The sequence below is a fragment of the Caretta caretta genome, chromosome 8, assembly GCF_965140235.1.
Source record: "Caretta caretta isolate rCarCar2 chromosome 8, rCarCar1.hap1, whole genome shotgun sequence".
Lineage (NCBI taxonomy): Eukaryota > Metazoa > Chordata > Testudines > Cheloniidae > Caretta > Caretta caretta.
Genome location: NC_134213.1, coordinates 109,622,247 through 109,643,180, shown reverse-complemented (window position 1 = coordinate 109,643,180; position 20,934 = coordinate 109,622,247). Strand labels below are relative to the sequence as shown.

At 46.0% G+C, this 20,934-nt stretch overlaps 1 protein-coding gene across 10 annotated transcripts in view; it reads left to right on the top strand.

Annotated features, from left to right (window-relative positions):
- CFAP57 (cilia and flagella associated protein 57) overlaps window positions 1–20,934 on the top strand; it is a 184,810-nt gene that overhangs the window by 42,176 nt on the left and 121,700 nt on the right. For 8 of the 10 annotated variants that reach the window (XR_007358069.2, XR_007358070.2, XM_048861528.2 and 5 more), the window contains 3 exons: window positions 3,843–4,159; window positions 10,012–10,298; window positions 10,484–10,691. Coding sequence is in view for 8 of the 10 variants with exons in the window: in XM_048861528.2 (XP_048717485.1) it covers window positions 3,843–4,159; window positions 10,012–10,298; window positions 10,484–10,691 (812 nt within the window). In the remaining 2 variants the exon portion in view is untranslated. The remainder of the gene's footprint in view (window positions 1–3,842; window positions 4,160–10,011; window positions 10,299–10,483; window positions 10,692–20,934) is intronic. The other 2 variants (XM_048861529.2, XM_048861530.2) reach the window with 2 other exon arrangements.

The following is a 20,934-nucleotide window of genomic DNA, read 5'->3' as shown; positions in this document are numbered from 1 at the left end:
ACCCCTAGGTCCTTTTCTGCAGAACTGCTGCCTAGCCATTCGGTCCCTAGTCTGTAGCGGTGCATTGGGTTCTTCCATCCTAAGTGCAGGACTCTGCACTTATCCTTGTTGAACCTCATCAGATTTCTTTTGGCCCAATCCTCCAATTTGTCTAGGTCTCTCTGTATCCTATCCCTGCCCTCCAGCATATCTACCACTCCTCCTAGTTTAGTATCATCTGCAAATATCCTGAGAGTGCAATCCACACCATCCTCCAGATCATTTATGAAGATATTGAACAAAACCGGCCCCAGGACCGACCCTTGGGGCACTCCACTTGATACCGGCTGCCAACTAGACATGGAGCCATTGATCAGTACCCGTTGAACCTGACAATCTAGCCAACTTTCTATCCACCTTATAGTGCATTCATCCAGCCCATACTTCTTTAACTTGCTGACAAGAATACTGTGGGAGACCGTGTCAAAAGCTTTGCTAAAGTCAAGAAACAATACATCCACTGCTTTCCCTTCATCCACAGAACCAGTAATCTCATCATAGAAGGCGATTAGATTAGTCGGGCATGACCTTCCCTTGGTGAATCCATGCTGACTGTTCCTGATCACTTTCCTCTCGTGTAAGTGCTTCAGGATTGATTCCTTGAGGACCTGCTCCATGATTTTTCCGGGGACTGAGGTGAGACTGACTGGCCTGTAGTTCCCAGGATCCTCCTTCTTCCTTTTTTTAAAGATTGGCACTACATTAGCCTTTTTCCAGTCATCCGGGACTTCCCCCGTTCGACATGAGTTTTCAAAGATAATGACCAATGGCTCTGCAATCACAGCCGCCAATTCCTTTAGCACTCTCGGATGCAACGCGTCCGGCCCTATGGACTTGTGGACGTCCAGCTTTTCTAATAGTCCCTAACCACCTCTTTCTCCACAGAGGGGTGGCCACCTACTGCCCATGCTGTGATGACCAGCGCAGCAGTCTGGGAGCTGACCTTGTTCGTGAAGACAGAGGCAAAAAAAGCATTGAGTACATTAGCTTTTTCCACATCCTCTGTTACTAGGTTGCCTCCCTCATTCAGTAAGGGGCCCACACTTTCCTTGGCTTTCTTCTTGTTGCCAACATACCTGAAGAAACCCTTCTTGTTACTCTTAACATCTCTTGCTAGCTGCAGCCCCAGGTGTGATTTGGCCCTCCTGATTTCATTCCTACATGCCCGAGCAATATTTTTATACTCTTCCCTGGTCATATGTCCAACCTTCCACTTCTTGTAAGCTTCTTTTTTATGTTTAAGATCCGCAAGGATTTCACCGTTAAGCCAAGCTGGTTGCCTGCCATATTTACTATTCTTTCGACACATCGGGATGGTTTGTCCCTGTAACCTCAATAGGGATTCCTTGAAATACAGCCAGCTCTCCTGGACTCCTTTCCCCTTCATGTTATTCCCCCAGGGGATCCTACCCATCAGTTCCCTGAGGGAGTCGAAGTCTGCTTTCCTGAAGTCCAGGGTCCGTATTCTGCTGCTTACCTTTCTTCCCTGTGTCAGGATCCTGAATTCAACCAACTCATGGTCACTGCCTCCCAGATTCCCATCCACTTTTGCTTCCCCCACTAATTCTTCCTGGTTTGTGAGCAGCAGGTCAAGAAAAGCTCCCCCCCTAGTTGGCTCCTCTAGCACTTGCACCAGGAAATTGTCCCCTACGCTTTCCAAAAACCTCCTGGATTGTTTATGCACCGCTGTATTGCTCTCCCAGCAGATATCAGGAAGATTAAAGTCGCCCATGAGAACCAGGGTGTGTGATCTAGTAGCTTCTGCGAGTTGCCGGAAGAAAGCCTCATCCACCTCATCCCCCTGGTCCGGTGGTCTATAGCAGACTCCCACCACTACATCACCCTTGTTGCTCACGCTTCTAAACTTAATCCAGAGACACTCAGGTTTTTCTTCAGTTTCATACCGGAGCTCTGAGCAGTCATACTGCTCCCTTACATACAGTGCTACTCCCCCACCTTTTCTGCCCTGCCTGTCCTTCCTGAACAGTTTATAACCATCCATGACAGTACTCCAGTCATGTGAGTTATCCCACCAAGTCTCTGTTATTCCAATCACGTCATAATTCCTTGACATCACCAGGACCTCCAGTTCTCCCTGCTTGTTTCCAAGGCTTTGTGCATTTGTATATAGGCACATGAGATAACCTGCTGATCATCCCCCATTCTCAGTATGAGGTAGGAGCCCTCCCCTCACAGACGTTCCTGCCTGTGCTTCCTCCCGGTATCCCGCTTTCCCACTTACCTCAGGGCTTTGGTCTCCTTTCCCCAGTGAACCTAGTTTAAAGCCCTCCTCACTAGGTTAGCCAGCCTGCTCGCAAAGATGCTCTTCCCTCTCTTCGTTAGGTGGAGCCCATCTCTGCCCAGCACTCCTCCTTCTTGGAACACCATCCCATGGTCAAAGAATCCAAAGCCTTCTCTCCGACACCATCTGCGTAGCCATTCGTTGACTTCCACGATTCAACGGTCCCTACCCCGGCCTTTTCCTTCCATGGGGAGGATGGACGAGAACACCACTTGCGCCTCAAACTCCTTTATCCTTCTTCCCAGGCAGTTTCAGGCATGTAGCACCAGAGCAAGAGGAGTTATTGTCAGGGAGGGTTGGGGTCTGTTGTAAAACTTACCAGCCTTGTATTCTGATTCCTGCTGCAGGTTGGGGTCCTCCTTTGGCTCTTCGGCTTGGGGGGTGGGGTTTGTTCTACTGGCTCCGTGAGGAAGAGGTTTAAAATCACTTGATTCTCTTCTTCTGGGTCTCCTATGCTTCCTCTGAGGTCCCTGCTGTCTCCTCACCCTGGGAGTCATGAACCATTTCAGGCTCTGCACTGGGAGCCCTGGAGAGCATCTGGTGTGCACAAGGGTCTCTCATCAAGTGACTGTTCGAGTCCTTCACCTTCCAGTACAGGAACCTCAGGAATGGAGTCTAGTGAATGCCCACCTCCTCCAGCTTCTACAAAATTTTCTGGTACAGGGGAATCTTCTAGCTGCTCCAGATGAAGTTGTGGAGTATGTTATACTCCGACCACAGTTTGATGAGCACCTGGATGTGCTTGGTGGACCAGGCAGCTGCTCTGGGAACATGGTCCATGTTAACAGAGGGCCCTGGATCTTTATACATTGAGTAAGGGTTAGGCAAGAAAGGCTTCAATGCATTAGGGGAATGGGCCTGGCGGACTTCTGAAACTGTAACACATCCCTTATGCTCATCCACGCTGTAGTGTAGCAGGAATATGGGACCATGCCACTGTGGAATCGTGTGCATAACCACATCCTTCATGTGTGCTAGCTTTCTCACACATGATTCAAGAATTCAGATGTGGATAATAGAGGGGTTATGGCACAACAGTGCACTTGTAGGCATGTAGGTCGCAAGTGTAGACATAGCCTCCATGTATATGTGTAACCCACACACCTCTTGGGTGTAGTGTTCTGTCCCCTCTAGTGGCACCGAGAACACTTAGAGAGATAGGCTATAGAGCAGACTCATTAATCTTAGCTAAGAGCCATATGGTTTTTAGCTCATGCAGTAGAGGCTCATGTATTTAGCTCCAAAGTTCCAGGTTCAATCCCATCCACCAACAACCGTCTGTCAGTGTTGCATACGCACAAGAGGCAGATTTTGCATGGGCAACCTTAACTCTGATATTTCCTGATTTTTGAATGTTTATCTATGAAATCTTAGCACGCTAATATATTGTGGGGCATTTAATTATGCACATTTGACTTCATGCACAACAACATCTTCCCTCCCAATTGGGTTAATAGAGTCTCTGTTTGTATCTCTCTCTCTGTCTCTCTCTGCTTGACAGGATCTGAGAAGAGTCAGGGGATGTTAGCATTGGCCATGAGTCCAAGTCGACGCTACCTGGCCATCTCTGAGACAGTGCAAGAGAAACCCACTATCACAATTTATGAATTGTCATCTGTCCCATGTAAAAAGCGGAAAGTACTTAGTGTCTTTGACTTTCCTGTTCAGGAATTTGTCAGCCTAGCCTTTTCTCCAGATTCTAAGTATTTGGTGGCCCAGACTGGACCCCCTGAGTCAAATCTTGCCTATTGGATGTGGGAGAAGCAGAGAACGATGGCAATTGTCAAAGCTGACATCCAGAACAACCCTGTCTATCAGGTAACATTGGAGGAATTGCCTGGGCAGAGAAAAAACGCTGTCCTTTAACTGGAACCCCCTCTTCTGGTAACCTCTGTTAGAGTGCATAAGCGTAACAAAATCACTGTCCTGTAAAATAAACCGTTTCTTCCACTTGTCCCTGTATGAACACACCACCACTACTTTCACCTAACTGGGTGACATCCTGGGACAGATGAGAATAGAAGCATTCTACACCAGATAATGTATAGTTTACATAAGCTAACTTTCTCTATGATAACTGAGGTTAGGCAACACCTTCTTCTCCTGAAAATGTCTCTATAATTTGTTTTTTAAAATTTTGTAAATAATAAAGTAATAAATCAGTTTTCAGAACAGTAGAGGAACCACTCAGACCATGTCAGAGAGGGGTAAAAACCCAAAAGGAAAAAACTAACTAGAAACAAAAGCCTCAAACAATCATCTGGTATGTCCCACATGTAAGCCTCCAAGCAAGGGGAAAAACTAACATAAAATAGTGATAGTCTATAATTAGGAAAGATAAAGTGGACAGAAGGGGGTGGTGGTACTCTACATCAAAGATCCAATTACCTGCTTTAGAGTTATTGACATTTCAGAAGAATAGGACCTGAAAGGCTTATGGATAAATGTTCTAACTGATTGAATCACAAGATGGAATATGGTGGGGATTTGTTATAGAGACCACATCAGACAAGAGAACAGGATAAGCAGCTCCTTAAACATTTATCTATAATGTTAGAAAGAAAAAATGCATTGTCATGAGGAATTTCAGGCTGGAGGACATGTTGGAGGTCTCATTTTACCTCTAGTAAAACATTCTTGGAGTTCTAAAAATAATAGATGCTGGCTTTCTAACACAAAAAGGTAATTTTATATTAGACCTCATTCTGATGGATAAAGATGAACTAATCACTATCATAAAAATTGATGGTTGCCTTGCTGCAGGTGATTGCTATCTAATTTCATTGGTTATGTGCAAACAATTCAATCCTAGCCAGCAATATATATATATATACTTAGTGCTTTAAAATTGCCAATTTCTCAAATCTGAAAACAACCATGGGAAAAACTAAGTGGAAGGGAAAATGTAAGCATAAAAATGTGAATGATAATTGGGAGGTTTAAAAAATGCTGTATAAGATGCCCCCATATCCTCATGCTACAATAATGAAATAAGTTTAAAAGAGAGGATAAGGGAAAACAGCAATGAAATATAAATTTACATAGAGATATATAACTGTTGGAAAAATGGAGCAGTTTAGAGCAATGAGTACAAATCTGAAATTAGGAAATGCAGGCAATTGATAAGGAAAGCTAAAGTTATCAGCTAAGCTAAATCTTAGCAATTGTTTATGTCTAATACTAGACAACGATAGTGAAATTGTCAATCATTATGCAGAACAGGCATAAGTATTCAATTAATATTTCTGTTATGTATTTGGAAAGAAGCAGGATGATGTATTCATATCTTACAGCAGTGGCGCCTGAACTGGAGGGCGGGGCAGAGGAGCCATAGCTCTCACACTTTTTGAAACTACTTAAATGTTGATAGAGATAGTTATAGGGTATTGTTCTGATTAGCAAAAAGAAGTACCAAATTTAGTGTAAGGGTATATTTAGTTGCAAAGCAACATGGTTTAATGGTTATCAACCAATGAGAATCAATAAAAAGTACAAATTCAATACAAGATTAAAACTGATTATTTAAATCAGGTTCCTGAACCATAACAGGGTTCAAAAAAGAACTAGATACATTCATGGAGGATATGTCCATCAATGGCTATTAGCCAGGATGGGCACGAATGGTGTCCCTAGCCTATATTTGCCAGAAGCTGGGAATGAGCGACTGGGGATGGATCACTTGATCATTACCTGTTCTGTTCGGTCCCTCTGGGGCACCTGGCACTGGCAACTGTCAGAAGACAGGATACTGGGCTAGATGGACCTTTGGTCTGACCCAATAGGGCCATTCTTATGTTCTTATATTCCTGTTTGCTGATTTTATTCATGATTAAAAATTTCATGATTTAAAATGCTCTGTACACTCTCTGAAGTGTACATGAGTGTAAATGAGCCAGGTATGTTCTTGTATATTGACCTTAGCGGAGAACAGATGAACTATGGCCTACGGGCCGCTTGCGGCCCGTCCAACGTTTTTATCCAGTTCTCTAGCTCCCGCTGGAAAGTGGGGTCGGGGGCTTGCCCCGCTCTGCCCACCCGGCACTCCCCAGCCCGTGACTCACAATTTCCTTGATGAGCACCATCTTCCAGCACGCAGAGCCGCACTGTGCAGGCACGACTTCACCGCACTGTTTCCGGGATGGGAACCAGCCCCTACATGGCAGTCCCCTACCCCCATGTGGCAGCGCGCCCAATCCTCTCCTGGTTTCCTACTGCCCCACCCTCAAGAGCCTCGAAACTGCCAAGGGACCGCACCCGTCCCACCTAGGGTGCCTCGGCCCATGACGGTGCTGGGTACGGCCACCTTGGTGTCACTGCCAGCAGGGCCCCTAGGAGTCCCTGGTAGCACCCCTGTAGAGCCCCCCCCATGCCACACCCCAAGAGTCCCCTCTCCCTCCACCTTGGTAACATCACTAAAAGAGCTCTCCCATGATACACCCCATAGAGCATGCATGGCCCACCATACAATTTCCATATCCAGATTTGGCCCTCGGGCCAAAAAGTTTTCCCACCCCTGATCTAGTTGCGTATGAAAAAATTTTGAAAAGTAAATGCAATACAAATATTTTTAAAAATTCAGAAACAAGAAAATGGAACTAATGTGATTGTTACACCACAACACAAAGTAATATTAGGATTGTATTCTGCATAAATCTCATCCTTCACTTACCTGCAGCTTGTTTTTTTGTTATTTTCTCTCCATCCGTTTTTGCCGATTTGGGCCTCAGTCTTACAATTTGATCCATGATGGATCCTGCCAGATTTTAATTGGCATGTACAGACATGCATACCTATGATGTTGTTAATAATAAAATAAATAATAATAATAATGAATAAATAATACATTTTGCAAGGGTGTTCAATAAAACTATGTTTAAGACTTACCCTGGCATCTGTAATATTTACAAAAATCTAACAAAAAATTAACTTTCAAATATGGAATCATATAGCTTATCCTAAACACTTTAGCAAGCTTGTGTAAAACATGAAATATCAGGGAGCATGGGAACTCTGGGACTGAAGTGCAGCAAGAGTTGACTGAAGACTCTTTGCTCTATATCACAGGGTGAGCTGGCCCTTTCATGGGGTTGGCACTTTGCCTCTTCAGTGTCAAGTTTAATTCACCTTCCTAGGTGAAGGGAATGTCAGCAGGGGTAATGTGATGGGAGTATATGACTGGAAACCAGACCTGCTGGGGAATATAAGGGCAGCCTGAGTTCAGTCAGAAAGAGTGGCTGGCTGGCTGGCAGGCAGGGAGGGAGCGGGTGATAACTCTTTAGGGTTCCTAAGTAGAAGGCCTGGGAGAGATCACATTTTTAACAGAGACAAGATAAGAACCCTGCACCAAGGATTGTGAGCCAGGTACAAAGATTGGGGGAAAGATTTATGTTTTGAACTTTGTTAGTAAACTAAACACCTGGAGAGGGGAGGGTTATTGAGAGAGACAACTGCAATGTAAAGTCTGATTAACTGGGGAAGAAGGAGAAACTGAGGCAGTGCAAAAGACTAAGCCATACTGGGTAAACCGTGCTATGAGCATTCCACAAAGGAATATCTCTGTCTGCTCCACCGTTCAGCAGGATTAACAATAACTATGCAAAGTAAAGAGCTACATTGTGTAGGAATAGCACTTCCTGGGATTCAGAAATTCTGCCTGGTATCACTGTCAATTAATAATCTCTCCATTTAGGGTCTCCAAGAAGCACACTACCCCACAGTTTTGTTGAGTGGTATATTTAATATACCAAATGGAAAAAGCTTTTGTCATCCTTACAGTTCCCTGTCTACTCTCATCCTTGAGGAGAGATCATAGAATCATAGAATCATAGAATATAAGGGTTGGAAGGGACCCCAGAAGGTCATCTAGTCCAACCCCCTGCTCGAAGCAGGACCAATTCCCAGTTAAATCATCCCAGCCAGGGCTTTGTCAAGCCTGACCTTAAAAACCTCTAAGGAAGGAGATTCTACCACCTCCCTAGGTAACGCATTCCAGTGTTTCACCACCCTCTTTGTGAAAAAGATTTTCCTAATATCCAATCTAAACCTCCCCCACTGCAGCTTGAGACCATTACTCCTCGTTCTGTCATCTGCTACCATTGAGAACAGTCTAGAGCCATCCTCTTTGGAACCCCCTTTCAGGTAGTTGAAAGCAGCTATCAAATCCCTCCTCATTCTTCTCTTCTGCAGGCTAAACAATCCCAGCTCCCTCAGCCTCTCCTCATAAGTCATGTGTTCTAGACCCCTAATCATTTTTGTTGCCCTTCGCTGGACTCTCTCCAATTTATCCACATCCTTCTTGTAGTGTGGGGCCCAAAATTGGACACAGTACTCCAGATGAGGCCTCACCAATGTCGAATAGAGGGGAACGATCACGTCCCTCGATCTGCTCGTTATGCCCCTACTTATACATCCCAAAATGCCATTGGCCTTCTTGGCAACAAGGGCACACTGCTGACTCATATCCAGCTTCTCGTCCACTGTCACCCCTAGGTCCTTTTCCGCAGAACTGCTGCCTAGCCATTCGGTCCCTAGTCTGTAGCTGTGCATTGGGTTCTTCCGTCCTAAGTGCAGGACCCTGCACTTATCGTTATTGAACCTCATCAGATTTCTTTTGGCCCAATCCTCCAATTTGTCTAGGTCCTTCTGTATCCTATCCCTCCCCTCCAGCGTATCTACCACTCCTCCCAGTTTAGTATCATCCGCAAATTTCCTGAGAGTGCAATCCACACCATCCTCCAGATCATTTATGAAGATATTGAACAAAACCGGCCCCAGGACTGACCCTTGGGGCACTCCACTTGATACCGGCTGCCAACTAGACATGGAGCCATTGATAACTACCCGTTGAGCCCGACAATCTAGCCAGCTTTCTACCCACCTTATAGTGCATTCTTCCAGCCCATACTTCCTTAACTTGCTGACAAGAATACTGTGGGAGACCGTGTCAAAAGCTTTGCTAAAGTCAAGAAACAATACATCCACTGCTTTCCCTTCATCCACAGAACCAGTAATCTCATCATAAAAGGCGATTAGATTAGTCAGGCATGACCTTCCCTTGGTGAATCCATGCTGGCTGTTCCTGATCACTTTCCTCTCATGCAAGTGCTTCAGGATTGATTCTTTGAGGACCTGCTCCATGATTTTTCTGGGGACTGAGGTGAGGCTGACTGGCCTGTAGTTCCCAGGATCCTCCTTCTTCCCTTTTTTAAAGATTGGCACTACATTAGCCTTTTTCCAGTCATCCGGGACTTCCCCCGTTCGCCACGAGTTTTCAAAGATAACTCTTTCAAAGATACCTCTGTGTCCTTCAAATCCCCCTCCTTTCTGTTAGCCTTTCAGTGCAGGTCACCTCTTCTGCTCTCTGAGGGAGTAAAAATCCAGCAAAACTGTTAATTTAATAAAAATAATTATGATATGTAAAAGCTATGCATACAACTCAGAAAAGAGGAAAATGGAATATGCAGGATGTGCAAGTACAACAGTTTATCTCTTCCTATTGTAATCTTTGTCCTTCCCATACATTTCTGTGACTTTTTTGTCATTCCTTGTGGTCCTGTATCTTATTTTGTAAGCTCTTTAGGGCAGGGATCATGTCTCTTTATTTATTGGTACAGTACTATGCATGAACATAGTTGTGTAAAAATAACTTTTTTCTCTTTTCTGCTTTCCAGGTGAGCTTCAATCCCCAGGATAACACCCAGGTTTGTATCACTGGAAATGGCATTTTTAAACTTTTCAGATACACTGAGGGGACCTTGAAACAGACCAACTTTCAGAGGGGAGAGCCTCAGAACTACTTGTCCCATGCCTGGCTCACCGAGGACAAGGTTATGGTCGGCACTGACACAGGCAAACTCTTTCTCTTTGAGTCTGGAGATCTGCGCTGGGAGACAAGTATAGAATGCAAAGAACGTCCCAGTGAAGTGGAAAAGGATGAGCTGGCACATGAATCTGAGAGGTAAATCTTCCTGGTCATTACTGATAGAGTCAATCTTATGCGTAAAGATCCTTCACAGAAGAAAGTAGGTCCCTCAGGTGTTATTAGGGAAAGAATGAATGGAGGCTTTTCTATATTGCCCTAATTGTGACTAAATTGGGTTTCTCTGGTTGTTGCTGATTTTAATGACTTTCTTCCTGTTTTAGCCTCATTGAATTTCCTACTGCCAGTTCCCCTGATCTCTCCAGTGAGATGCTCTGTGAAGCTGTTGGCCAACAGCAGGCTTCCTTGCCTCAAATCTCTGCCATTGCTGCTTATTCCAAAGGTTTTGCGTGCTCAGCTGGGCCAGGAGTTGTTCTACTATTTGAGAAGACTGAAGAGAAGGAAGGTTACAGGGAGAACCGAGAAATCCGGGTAGGTGAGAGTCCGTGAATGGGGCAGAAGTGGCTTCTCCAAGCAATTAAGAGGCTGCAGTTCTCAGACTTTAACTGTTTCAGTTTAAGAGCCCTTTTGTTTTACATCTGCTCCAGGTAATAATAATACTCTATACTTCTATAGTCATCTTCATCTTTCAGTCGCTCTACAGACATTAATCCTCACCGTTCCATAAGAGGTTGGTCAGCATTTATAGAAGGGGAAGTGACTTGTCCACGGTCACACAGAGAATTAATGACAAAGTCATTCTCCATCAAGGTAGCCTCTGCATAGTCCCGCTTTTGGGACTGGCCTCCATGACATCATCGAGTTTCAGGAACCTTCTAAGAAACCTGTGGTCCCTGAGACTATATAAACATTCAGAGCCAAGGTTATGAGGAGGGCATGCATTCCCAACCACCTCAGTTCCTTTCTTTTCTCAGCTAATTGCAGATCTTTGGTTTTTTCCACCGGAGTTTTTGCTTATTATTTAAAGCTGTATTAGATATAGGTAGTCTTACTAGATCCTGTGCTATTGGGGATTCCAGTTCTTAGGATGATTCTGACTGGTCATGTCCAACTCAGAGCAAAAGACTGGGTATATGTGGTGTGTTTCCTAGCCCACATATTCACTAATTTATGTACCACACAGAAGTCTGTTTATCTGGACCAATTTTCACTTTATCAGGCCTTTATGTTTTGGGCCTGAAAGGACTGACATACTCTGCTTTTGGCCTTCCTTATGTAGAAGGCCTTACAAGCTAGATCATTGGGACAAGGCTGCGTTCCTGTGTAGGAAATCAGTTGGTCTTCATCAGCTTCCAAGTCCCCTAAAATTGGGAAATGGAAGTCTTTGATGACAGGATCAGCATCTTCATTCAGCCCCAAGTCAGAGGATCTTCTGCAGCCTGGCTCTAGCTATTCTTGTGCAGGAATGGCTTGCTTCATCCTCGGAGTCTGCTGATCCTGGGGTTCCCTCTGTGCCTGGACTTTGTTGCTGCCTCTGGATAGTGCTGTAACTGTGGCTTCCTTCATACTGAAGTCTGTCTTGGCACCAGAGAAGCCTGTTGTAATCTACATAGGTTCTTATGTTGCGTTCATCAGTTTAGTATCTGAATGCCTTCCAGTAGTGTGTTAAGCAACATGACTAACATCTGTCATCTTTTCCCTGTGGGGGCGGGAAGTGTGTGCAATGGAATGTTTTGTTTTGGTAGGATTTTTAAAATATGTACATGTTGCTATGTATGTGTGTCACAGGCTGGCTGGTCCTTTAAGGGGAGTTGGTCTCAGTTTCACCTGTGAAAGATGTGTTACCTCCCAGCTGATCTTGATTGGCTGGCAATCAGGTGGCTCCATTCAATTAACAGACGCAGCTGGGGGAGAGTTGGACGATTTCCATAAAGGGGTGGGAGAAATAAGATGGGGAGGAAAGCTGTAGGAGGGAGGTTGTTTCTTGTGACTGGGCCTGAAAGGAGAGGATAGCAGGGGGGAAGCAGTCTCCTATGACAGACTTGGGAAAAAGCTAGCCTCCAAGCAAATAGCCTGAAGGTAGACTGGGAATAAGGATCCAGCCTGGGGAGAACCAGATTGGGGTAATGACTTCAGGGAAGACGCCCTCAGAGTAAGTGACTTTGGAAGGATCCATTTCTCCATGGAGGAAGTCCAGAGAGTTATCACTTTCTGAGTGAGTGGGATGGAAGGATAGCCCAGGACGGGCGGTCTTGGTTCTGCCTTGCAAGGATTCCCAGGCCAGAAGGGACCACTGTGATCATAGAATCATAGAATATCAGGATTGGAAGGGACCTCAGGAGATCATCTAGTCCAACCCCCTGCTCAAAGCAGGACCAATCCCCGACTAAATCATCCCAGCCAGGGCTTTGTCAAGCCTGACCTTAAAAACTTCTAGGGAAGGAGATTCCACCACCTCCCTAGGTAACGCATTCCAGTGTTTCACCACCCTCCTAGTGAAAAAGTTTTTCCTAATATCCAACCTAAACCTCCCCCACTGCAACTTGAGACCATTACTCCTTGTTCTGTCATCTGCTACCACTGAGAACAGTCTAGAGTCATCTTCTTTGGAACCCCCTTTCAGGTAGTTGACAGCAGCTATCAAATCCCCCCTCATTCTTCTCTTCTGAAGACTAAACATCCCCAGTTCCCTCAGCCTCTCCTGATAAGTCATGTGTTCCAGTCCCCTAATCATTTTTGTTGCCCTCCGCTGGACTCTTTCCAATTTATCCACATCCTTCTTGTAGTGTGGGGCCCAAAACTGGACACAGTACTCCAGATGAGGCCTCCTCAATGTCTAATAGAGGGGAACGATCACGTCCCTCGATCTGCTCGCTATGCCCCTACTTATACATCCCAAAATGCCATTGGCCTTCTTGGCAACAAGGGCACACTGCTGACTCATATCCAGCTTCTCGTCCACTGTCACCCCTAGGTCCTTTTCCACAGAACTGCTGCCTAGCCATTCGGTCCCTAGTCTGTAGCTGTGCATTGGGTTCTTCCGTCCTAAGTGCAGGACCCTGCACTTATCCTTATTGAACCTCATCAGATTTCTTTTGGCCCAATCCTCCAATTTGTCTAGGGCCCTCTGTATCCTATCCCTACCCTCCAGCGTATCTACCACTCCTCCCAGTTTAGTGTCTTCTGCAAACTTGCTGAGGATGCAATCCACACCATCCTCCAGATCATTTATGAAGATATTGAACAAAACCAGCCCCAGGACCGACCCCTGGGGCACTCCACTTGATACCGGCTGCCAACTAGACATGGAGCCATTGATCACTATCCGTTGAGCCCGACAACCTAGCCAGCTTTCTATCCACCTTATCGTCCATTCATCCAGCCCATACTTCTTTAACTTGCTGACAAGAATACTGTGGGAGACCGTGTCAAAAGCTTTGCTAAAGTCAAGGAACAACATGTCCACTGCTTTCCCTTCATCCACAGAGCCAGTTATCTCGACATAGAAGGCAATTAGATTAGTTAGGCATGACTTGCCCTTGGTGAATCCATGCTGACTGTTCCTGATCACTTTCCTCTCCTCTAAGTGCTTCAGAATTGATTCCTTGAGGACCTGCTCCATGATTTTTCTGGGGACTGAGGTGAGGCTGACTGGCCTGTAGTTCCCAGGATCCTCCTTCTTCCCTTTTTTAAAGATGGGCACTACATTAGCCTTTTTCCAGTCATCTGGGACCTCCACCGATCGCCATGAGTTTTCAAAGATAATGGCCAATAGCTCTGCAGTCACATCAGCAAACTCCTTTAGCACTCTCGGATGCAACGCATCCGGCCCCGTGGACTTGTGCTCGTCCAGCTTTTCTAAATAGTCCCGAACCACTTCAGATCATCTAATCTGACCTCCTGTATAACACAGGCAATAAAACTTCCCCGAAATAGATTAAGAGTGATGGAGAATCCACCATGACCCTTGTTAAATTGTTCCAGTGGTTAATTATCCTTACTTTCAAAAATGTACGCCTTATTTCATTCCTATCAATTTCCCCTTTCTTCCTTTTGCTATATATTATTTTGTTATTTTTATAGGTGCCTTCACTTCTCCTCTAAACCAGACTGTTTTTTTTAATTAGCACAGCCTTTTTCATCTAGTAAGCAGTCTTAAATGATTCCCAATTATGATTCATATTTTTCTTATTAAATTCTTCCTTCTGGCTGACTTGGCTCATAATTGTTTCCAGCTTTGTGAAATTGGCCCTCTCAAAGCACTGAGTAAATATATTACTGGTCTGGACTTTATTCTGCTTGCAAATTATAAATGTGATCATGACCACTTGTACCTAACCTACCATTAATTCTTAGTTCTGTGATCAGTTCCTCTTTATCTGTTAGGACAAGGTCTAATAAAGAATTCTCCTGTGTTGGCGGGAACACTTTTTGAGTTAGGAAATTGTCATCTATAATGTCTAGAAATTCCAAGGATGTTATAATATGGCAGCATGAGACCTCCAGCATGCATCACTCAAATTGAAGTCCCTCATGATCACACATTTTTTCCCTACACCTTATAGATATATGTGTAAGGAGGCAGTCATCCTGTTCCTTCTTGTGATTTGGTAGTTTGTAGCAGGCACCAATCAATACCTCATCTTATGCTTTCTCTGTTAGGACTTTGATTCATTAGCATTCAAAATTATTTTCTTCTGAGTTATCAGTGACTCAGAAACAGGTAATGCCATTCTTGACATAAAGTGACACTCCCCCTCCCCTTTTGCCCAGTTGATCCTCCCTAAATAGGTTATAACCATTCATTTTAACATTTCAATCATGCAAATCATCCCACCAGTTTTCAGTAATACCAGCTAGATTGAATTTTTCTTGTAAATCCAGTTTCTCTTGTTTGTTACCCAGGTTCCTAGCATTGGTGCATAGGCAATTGTAAAATTGCTTCTCTTCATGTCCTTTGGTCCCTTTATTCATTCTGTTCTCAACATCTCAATTTTGTGCTAATTGAGCGCTTACATCTTCCCTCATTTTACCTTCCCATTTTGCTATTAGTTTAACCCCATCCTGATTACTCTAGCCAGCCTGTCCCAGGGAGATTGGTTCCCCTTCTGCTGAGGAGGAGGAGATCTAAACTATACAGTCCTCTCTCCCCATAGGTGTACCAGTGTTCCACAAAACCAAAACGCTCTACCTTCCATCACTTACCTAGCCAATGGTTTACTTCCAGAATCTTCTGCCTCCTGTCTTTCTTCACTCATGGAACAGGAAGGATTTCAGATGATCGCTTGGACATTCTTCTTCAGCACACTTCCGAGTTCTCTGGAGTCATCTAGTATCTGTGAGATATCTCGCAATGCAGTGTCATTAGTACCAATATGAACCATCACCAGTGAATCCTTGCCTCTCAACTTCAGAAGTCTATCCAATCTTAGAGTGATGGCTTGTGTCTTGGCTCCTAGAAGACAGCACATTGTCCAGTTGTCCACCTGTCCTTTGCAGAATGTTCTTTTGATTCTTCTGAGTACTGTATTGAATTTCCAACGAGAATTGTCTGTCTTCTTTGGATGGGTAGAGAACTCTTTGTATGCAGGCTTGATTTTCTTACTCGTTGGGCTGAGCTGCCATCCACATATGTGTCCCATACATCTCTCTGTTTCCTTGGACCTGCTGGATCTTGAGAGGTATCTTCCAGAGTTTCCATGTTGAGAACCTGGTATTGATTTGAAATTTCTAGATGAGTGGAATTCCTCCTGCTTCTCTTCTCTCTGGTGGCCCCAGCCTTCCCATGCTTATCTGTTTCCAGCAGCGCAGCATGCTGCCGTGACCTCCTGCCTCTGATTGTTAAGGACAGGATCACTCTCAGGTCTCAAGGTCCCAAGTTCCTGCTGAAATATATATTTTTTTTAGAATTATATATGTACCGATGTATTTATTTCCCAGGTTTCTTCCCCAAGCCTCATTTTTCCTTGGGGAAGCCAAACTTCACACACTTGATATAGTTAAGACCATTGTGTCTTTACATTGACAGGACAAAATTATGCAGGAACACACCTAGACTGTTTATGGCCTTTGCAGAGAGGATTAAGGGTCAGGCAATATCCACTCAGGGATTATCTAACTGAGTCTCCATCCGTATCAGGACATGCCCTGAGTTAGTCAGTTTAGATCCACCTTAGAGCTCAAGAAGCCTCTGCTGCCTGTTTGAAGAATGTCCCTATTTCTGAAATCTGTAGGGTAGCTACCTGCCACTCAGTCCACATATTTACTAGTCATTACTCTTTGATAAAGGCTTCCAGATTGAATGCCGTTTTATTTAGGGTTGTCTTATAGTTACTGTTTTAGCAGAACTACTTCCCACCTGTCATGCTGTCTTGAGTGCCTCACGACAGTGAGTGCCTACCTCGGGGCAGACTGTCAAAAACAGGGCAGATACAACCAGCTTGAGGTATGTTCTATAATTAGATTTTACCAAGTCAGTAACAAATGTGAACTCCTGGATCTCTATAAAAATCTTACCATGGAGTCCCAGACAGTCCCCTTAGACTCTCCAGTCTATCTGGCCATCCATACAACTGGACTTAGCGATAAATGGTCACCTACACCAAAAATCACACAATATGCAGATTGCTTCCAGTCCCAAGAGACCACTTACTTAGCCTAGATCAATTGGTATCCTATATCGTATGCCAAATACAATGCCTGTAGCCAGTCCTGTGTTAAACTATCTAAAGGTTTATTCACTTGGAAAGAGAAATAAGAGTTATTTACAGCTTAAAACAAGCAAACATATACACACAAATGAGTTACCATCTAAAGCCTAAGAGTGACAGAGTTGTAGAGAGCTGTCTATTCAAAGTGTCTTTCAGAGGGGACCCAGGAGACAACCCTTGGGGATCTCTGGCTTCAGTTTGGTGACTGGCCCTGTGAGAGTACAAACAGCAAAGAGATGAAAAATCTTCACATCAGCTCTTTTTACTTCCCTCTTCCAGCATTCAAAGTGATGGGAAGATGCCTTCTGCATGTGGTGGATGGGGCAATTAACAAAGTTTTTGTCTTATAATGGTTAAATTTTGATAGTTCTCCTGGATGGGCTGGGGTGATGATTTCCATGCCTGGATTCACAAGTTTAGTGCAAACATTTTCAAAGTTATAAAGCAAAAAGTACATATTTTCTTATGGCATGGTATACAGACATTACGAGTGAGATTAATGCATGCAGCAACTTACAAGCCTTTTGTAGATTCTAAACACTAAATACATTCTTACAAGACTAATACCTATTTTGAGCAAAACTAACATACAGGTGAACTGGTCTGGTTTCCAACTATGAATCTGTCAGTTCTTCTTCAAATGCTTGTTCATGTCAATTCCAGTCAGGTGTGTGCGTGTACACGGCAGCTGGAAGATATTTCCCCTAGCAGTATCCGTTGAGTCAGTCCAGGTGCCCCCTGTAGTGGCGCCATCATTGCGCTCAATATAGGGCCCTACTGATCCACCAACCCCTCAGTTCCTTCTTACCGCCAGTGATCGTTAGCTGGAACTTCCCCTTGCTCTTGTTGTGACAAGTGCATTTGGCAGTCTGTATATAGTTCTTCATTAGTTTTGTAGTTAGTGTTAAGTAGTTAGTAGATACTTTACTTAGTTCTTAAGTTTCCTTTGGAGGGGTTTCCCCTCCAGCGCTATCCCAGTGCTAGGGCATGCCGCATCCTCCTGGCTTCAAAGCCTGTGAGGTCAGCAGCAAGTAAATGCCCAGAAGCGATCCTCACACTTTGTGTTTTGAAGTGTTTGGGAGAGAGCCATCAAAAGGATCACTGTAGGATCTGCAGGGGGTTTTGCCCCAGGACACTGATAGATAGAGATCAGCGCCTGAAGGTCCTACTAATGGAAGTGGCACTCCGGCCCCAGTCCGACCCCGGGTCGGCGGACCTGGCACCAAGTACCTCCTCCTCGGTATGCAGTGCCCCAGCACCGTTGGCACGGGGATCAGTGCCAAGTAAGGACAAGAACTCTCGGCACTGTCATGGCTCCACTCAAGGCTCACATGCCACAGGTAGGCACCGGTCTCAATCGCCAGTGCCACAGAATAATAGGAGGCCAGAGAGGGGTCGTTTCCCCACAGCCCCTCACCCCCACCCCACCCTAGCCAGACCCAAGGAGCCAGCTGTTGTGAGACCTGAGTCGGGCCACACTACCTCAGCCCCAGAGACAGTCGCGTCAACTCCTGCCCCCGTAGAAGGGCGGTTGAGTCCGGACCATTCTCGTTGACCCCGGAGGTATTTGAGGCAGCCTGGGAGCTGCTTCAGCTCACGGCATCATTCTCCCCACCTAGACAGAATAGGTCATCGGCACCAGTCACTCCTCCGGCACCATCAAGGGGAAAGCCTGCAATGATGTCCCAGCGGTCTCCATCCCCAGTGCACTGCTCCCCGGTGCCAGAACAGGGGCAGCAGCCTCATTGGTCCCCAAGCCCTCGGTGTGGACCCTTGGCGCTCAGAGTACCACTCCTCTGTGGTCCTCCTTTTCGGAGACCTTGGAGTTGGGGTTGGACTCCTATCGATCTCGTAGGAGCAGAAGTAGATGGTCTGGGTCATCACGAGACCAGCACCCTTACCCGGCACCATGGCCCATGCAGTGGCAGCCCCCAGCACAGTGGCCCTTTTGAACTCCCTGGGCCTTTCACCAAGGCCAAGGTCAGAACCAAGGGTCGCATTCCAGGATGGCAGCGGTGGCCTCCGCCACTTTTGTACCACCTCTGGCACCATCAGCATTGGAAGGATCAGGGGTAGCTGCATCACTCACTGACGCCACCATCCCAACCCCTGTGGCACCAGCGTCGTCTACGCCAGCCCCAGTGGTATCAGCACTGATGTCCTTGGCACCAACAGCCTTGTCATCGACAGGCCCAACACCATAGGTTCTGGCTTCAACAACTTCGGCACTGGCAGCCTTGGAACCGACGTATACAGCTCCGGTATCAAGGGCCACGGCACCATTTGCGCCCAGGATCCCCAAACACCGAAGGACCCCTTGGGCGCGGAGAGAAGAGAGCAGGCACTCGGGTGATGTCTACTGGGATTGCCATGAGAAGGGACTCCTGGCTCTAGATATCAGGTCTGCCATATGAGGTCCAGCAGACCATTCAAGATCTCCCTTTTGAGAGTGCAACTCTATTTTCCGAAAAGACGGACAAAAAGCTACATAGCCTAAAAGACTCGAGAGCCACCCTCAAATTGCTGGACCTCCACACCCCTGCCACACATCGGAGGTATTTTAGGTCGTAACCTCCTCCGCAGTTCTTCCAACCACAGAACCAGCAGGATGGCTCACAGAGGAGAAACAGGAGCAGCAGGAAGAGGCCGCACCTGTCCTCACGCCAGGGCTCTGGCCTGTCCAAACCTTCATCCAGCCAGAAGCAGGCCTTTTGAAGGTGCGAACAAAGACGGCGCACCAACACTTGCAATGGATCCAACCTGCCTTACCTTCTCTTCCCGACTATCCCCTTTCTACCCTGCGTGGGCCCGTATCACTTCGGACCACTGGGTGCTCCGCACAGTAGAGAGGGGATACTCCTTCCAATTCTCGGCCCTCCTGCCCTTCCACCCCCGTTCCTCATCCCTCTTCAGGCACCCTTCTCACAAGCAACTCCTCATACAGGAAGTGCACTTACTTCTCTCACTGTGAGCAGTGTAAGAGGTTCCTCAGGAGCTGAAGGGCAAAGGCTTCTATTCCCAGTATATCCTAATACCGAAAGCCAAAGGCGGGCTCAGGCCCACCGTGGACCTGCAAGAGCTCAACAAGTTCATGAGGAAACTGAAGTTCCGCATGGTCTCTTTGGCCTCCATCATCCCTTCCTGGGATCGAGGGGACTTGAAGGGAGGCCATCTTTTCTACGTGTTCCTGCCCATCCCTCTCGTTCACAAGGTAATCCTTAAGATACGGACAGAAGAGGCTTCAGTGATATTGTTAGCTCCAGCCTGGCCCCACCAACACTGGTACACAGCTCTCCTGGAAATGTCCGTGGAAGCCCCAATCATCTTGCCACTCCTCCCAGACTTAATAACTCAGGATCACGGCCGTCTCCAGCACCCAAATCTTGAGACGTTGCACCTCACAACATGGAAGCCCAATGGCTGAATCCCATGGAGCTTTCCTGCTCGGACCCAGTTAGACAATTTCTCCTTGGCAGTAGGAAACCCTCCAACAGGGCTACCTACCTTGCCAAGTTGAAGAGATTCTCAATCTGGTGAGTGCAGTATCATTTGTCCCCAGCATTCACCTCTAAACCACTCATTCTGGGCTACCTTAGAATCATAGAATGTTATGGTTGGAAGAGATCTCAGGAGGTCACCCTGCTCAAAGTAGGACCAACACCAACTAAATCATCCCCGCCAGGGCTTTGTCAAGCCGGGCTTAAGAAACCTCTAAGGATGGAGATTCCACAACCTCCCTAGGTAACCCATTCCAGTGCTTCACCACCCTCCTAGTGAAATAGTGTTTCCTAATATCCAACCTAGACCTCCCCCACTGCAACTTGAGACCATTGTTTCTTGTTCTGTCATCTACCACCGCTGAGAACAGCCTAACTCCATCCTCTTTGGAACCTCCCGTCAGGTAATTGAAGGCTGCTAACAAATCCCCCCTCTCTCTTCTCTTCTGCAGACTAAATCACCCCAGTTCCCTCAGCCTCTCCTCGTAAGTCATGTGCCCCAGTCCGCTAATCATTTTCATTGCCCCCCACTGGACTCTCTCCAATTTGTCTACCTCCTTTCTGTAG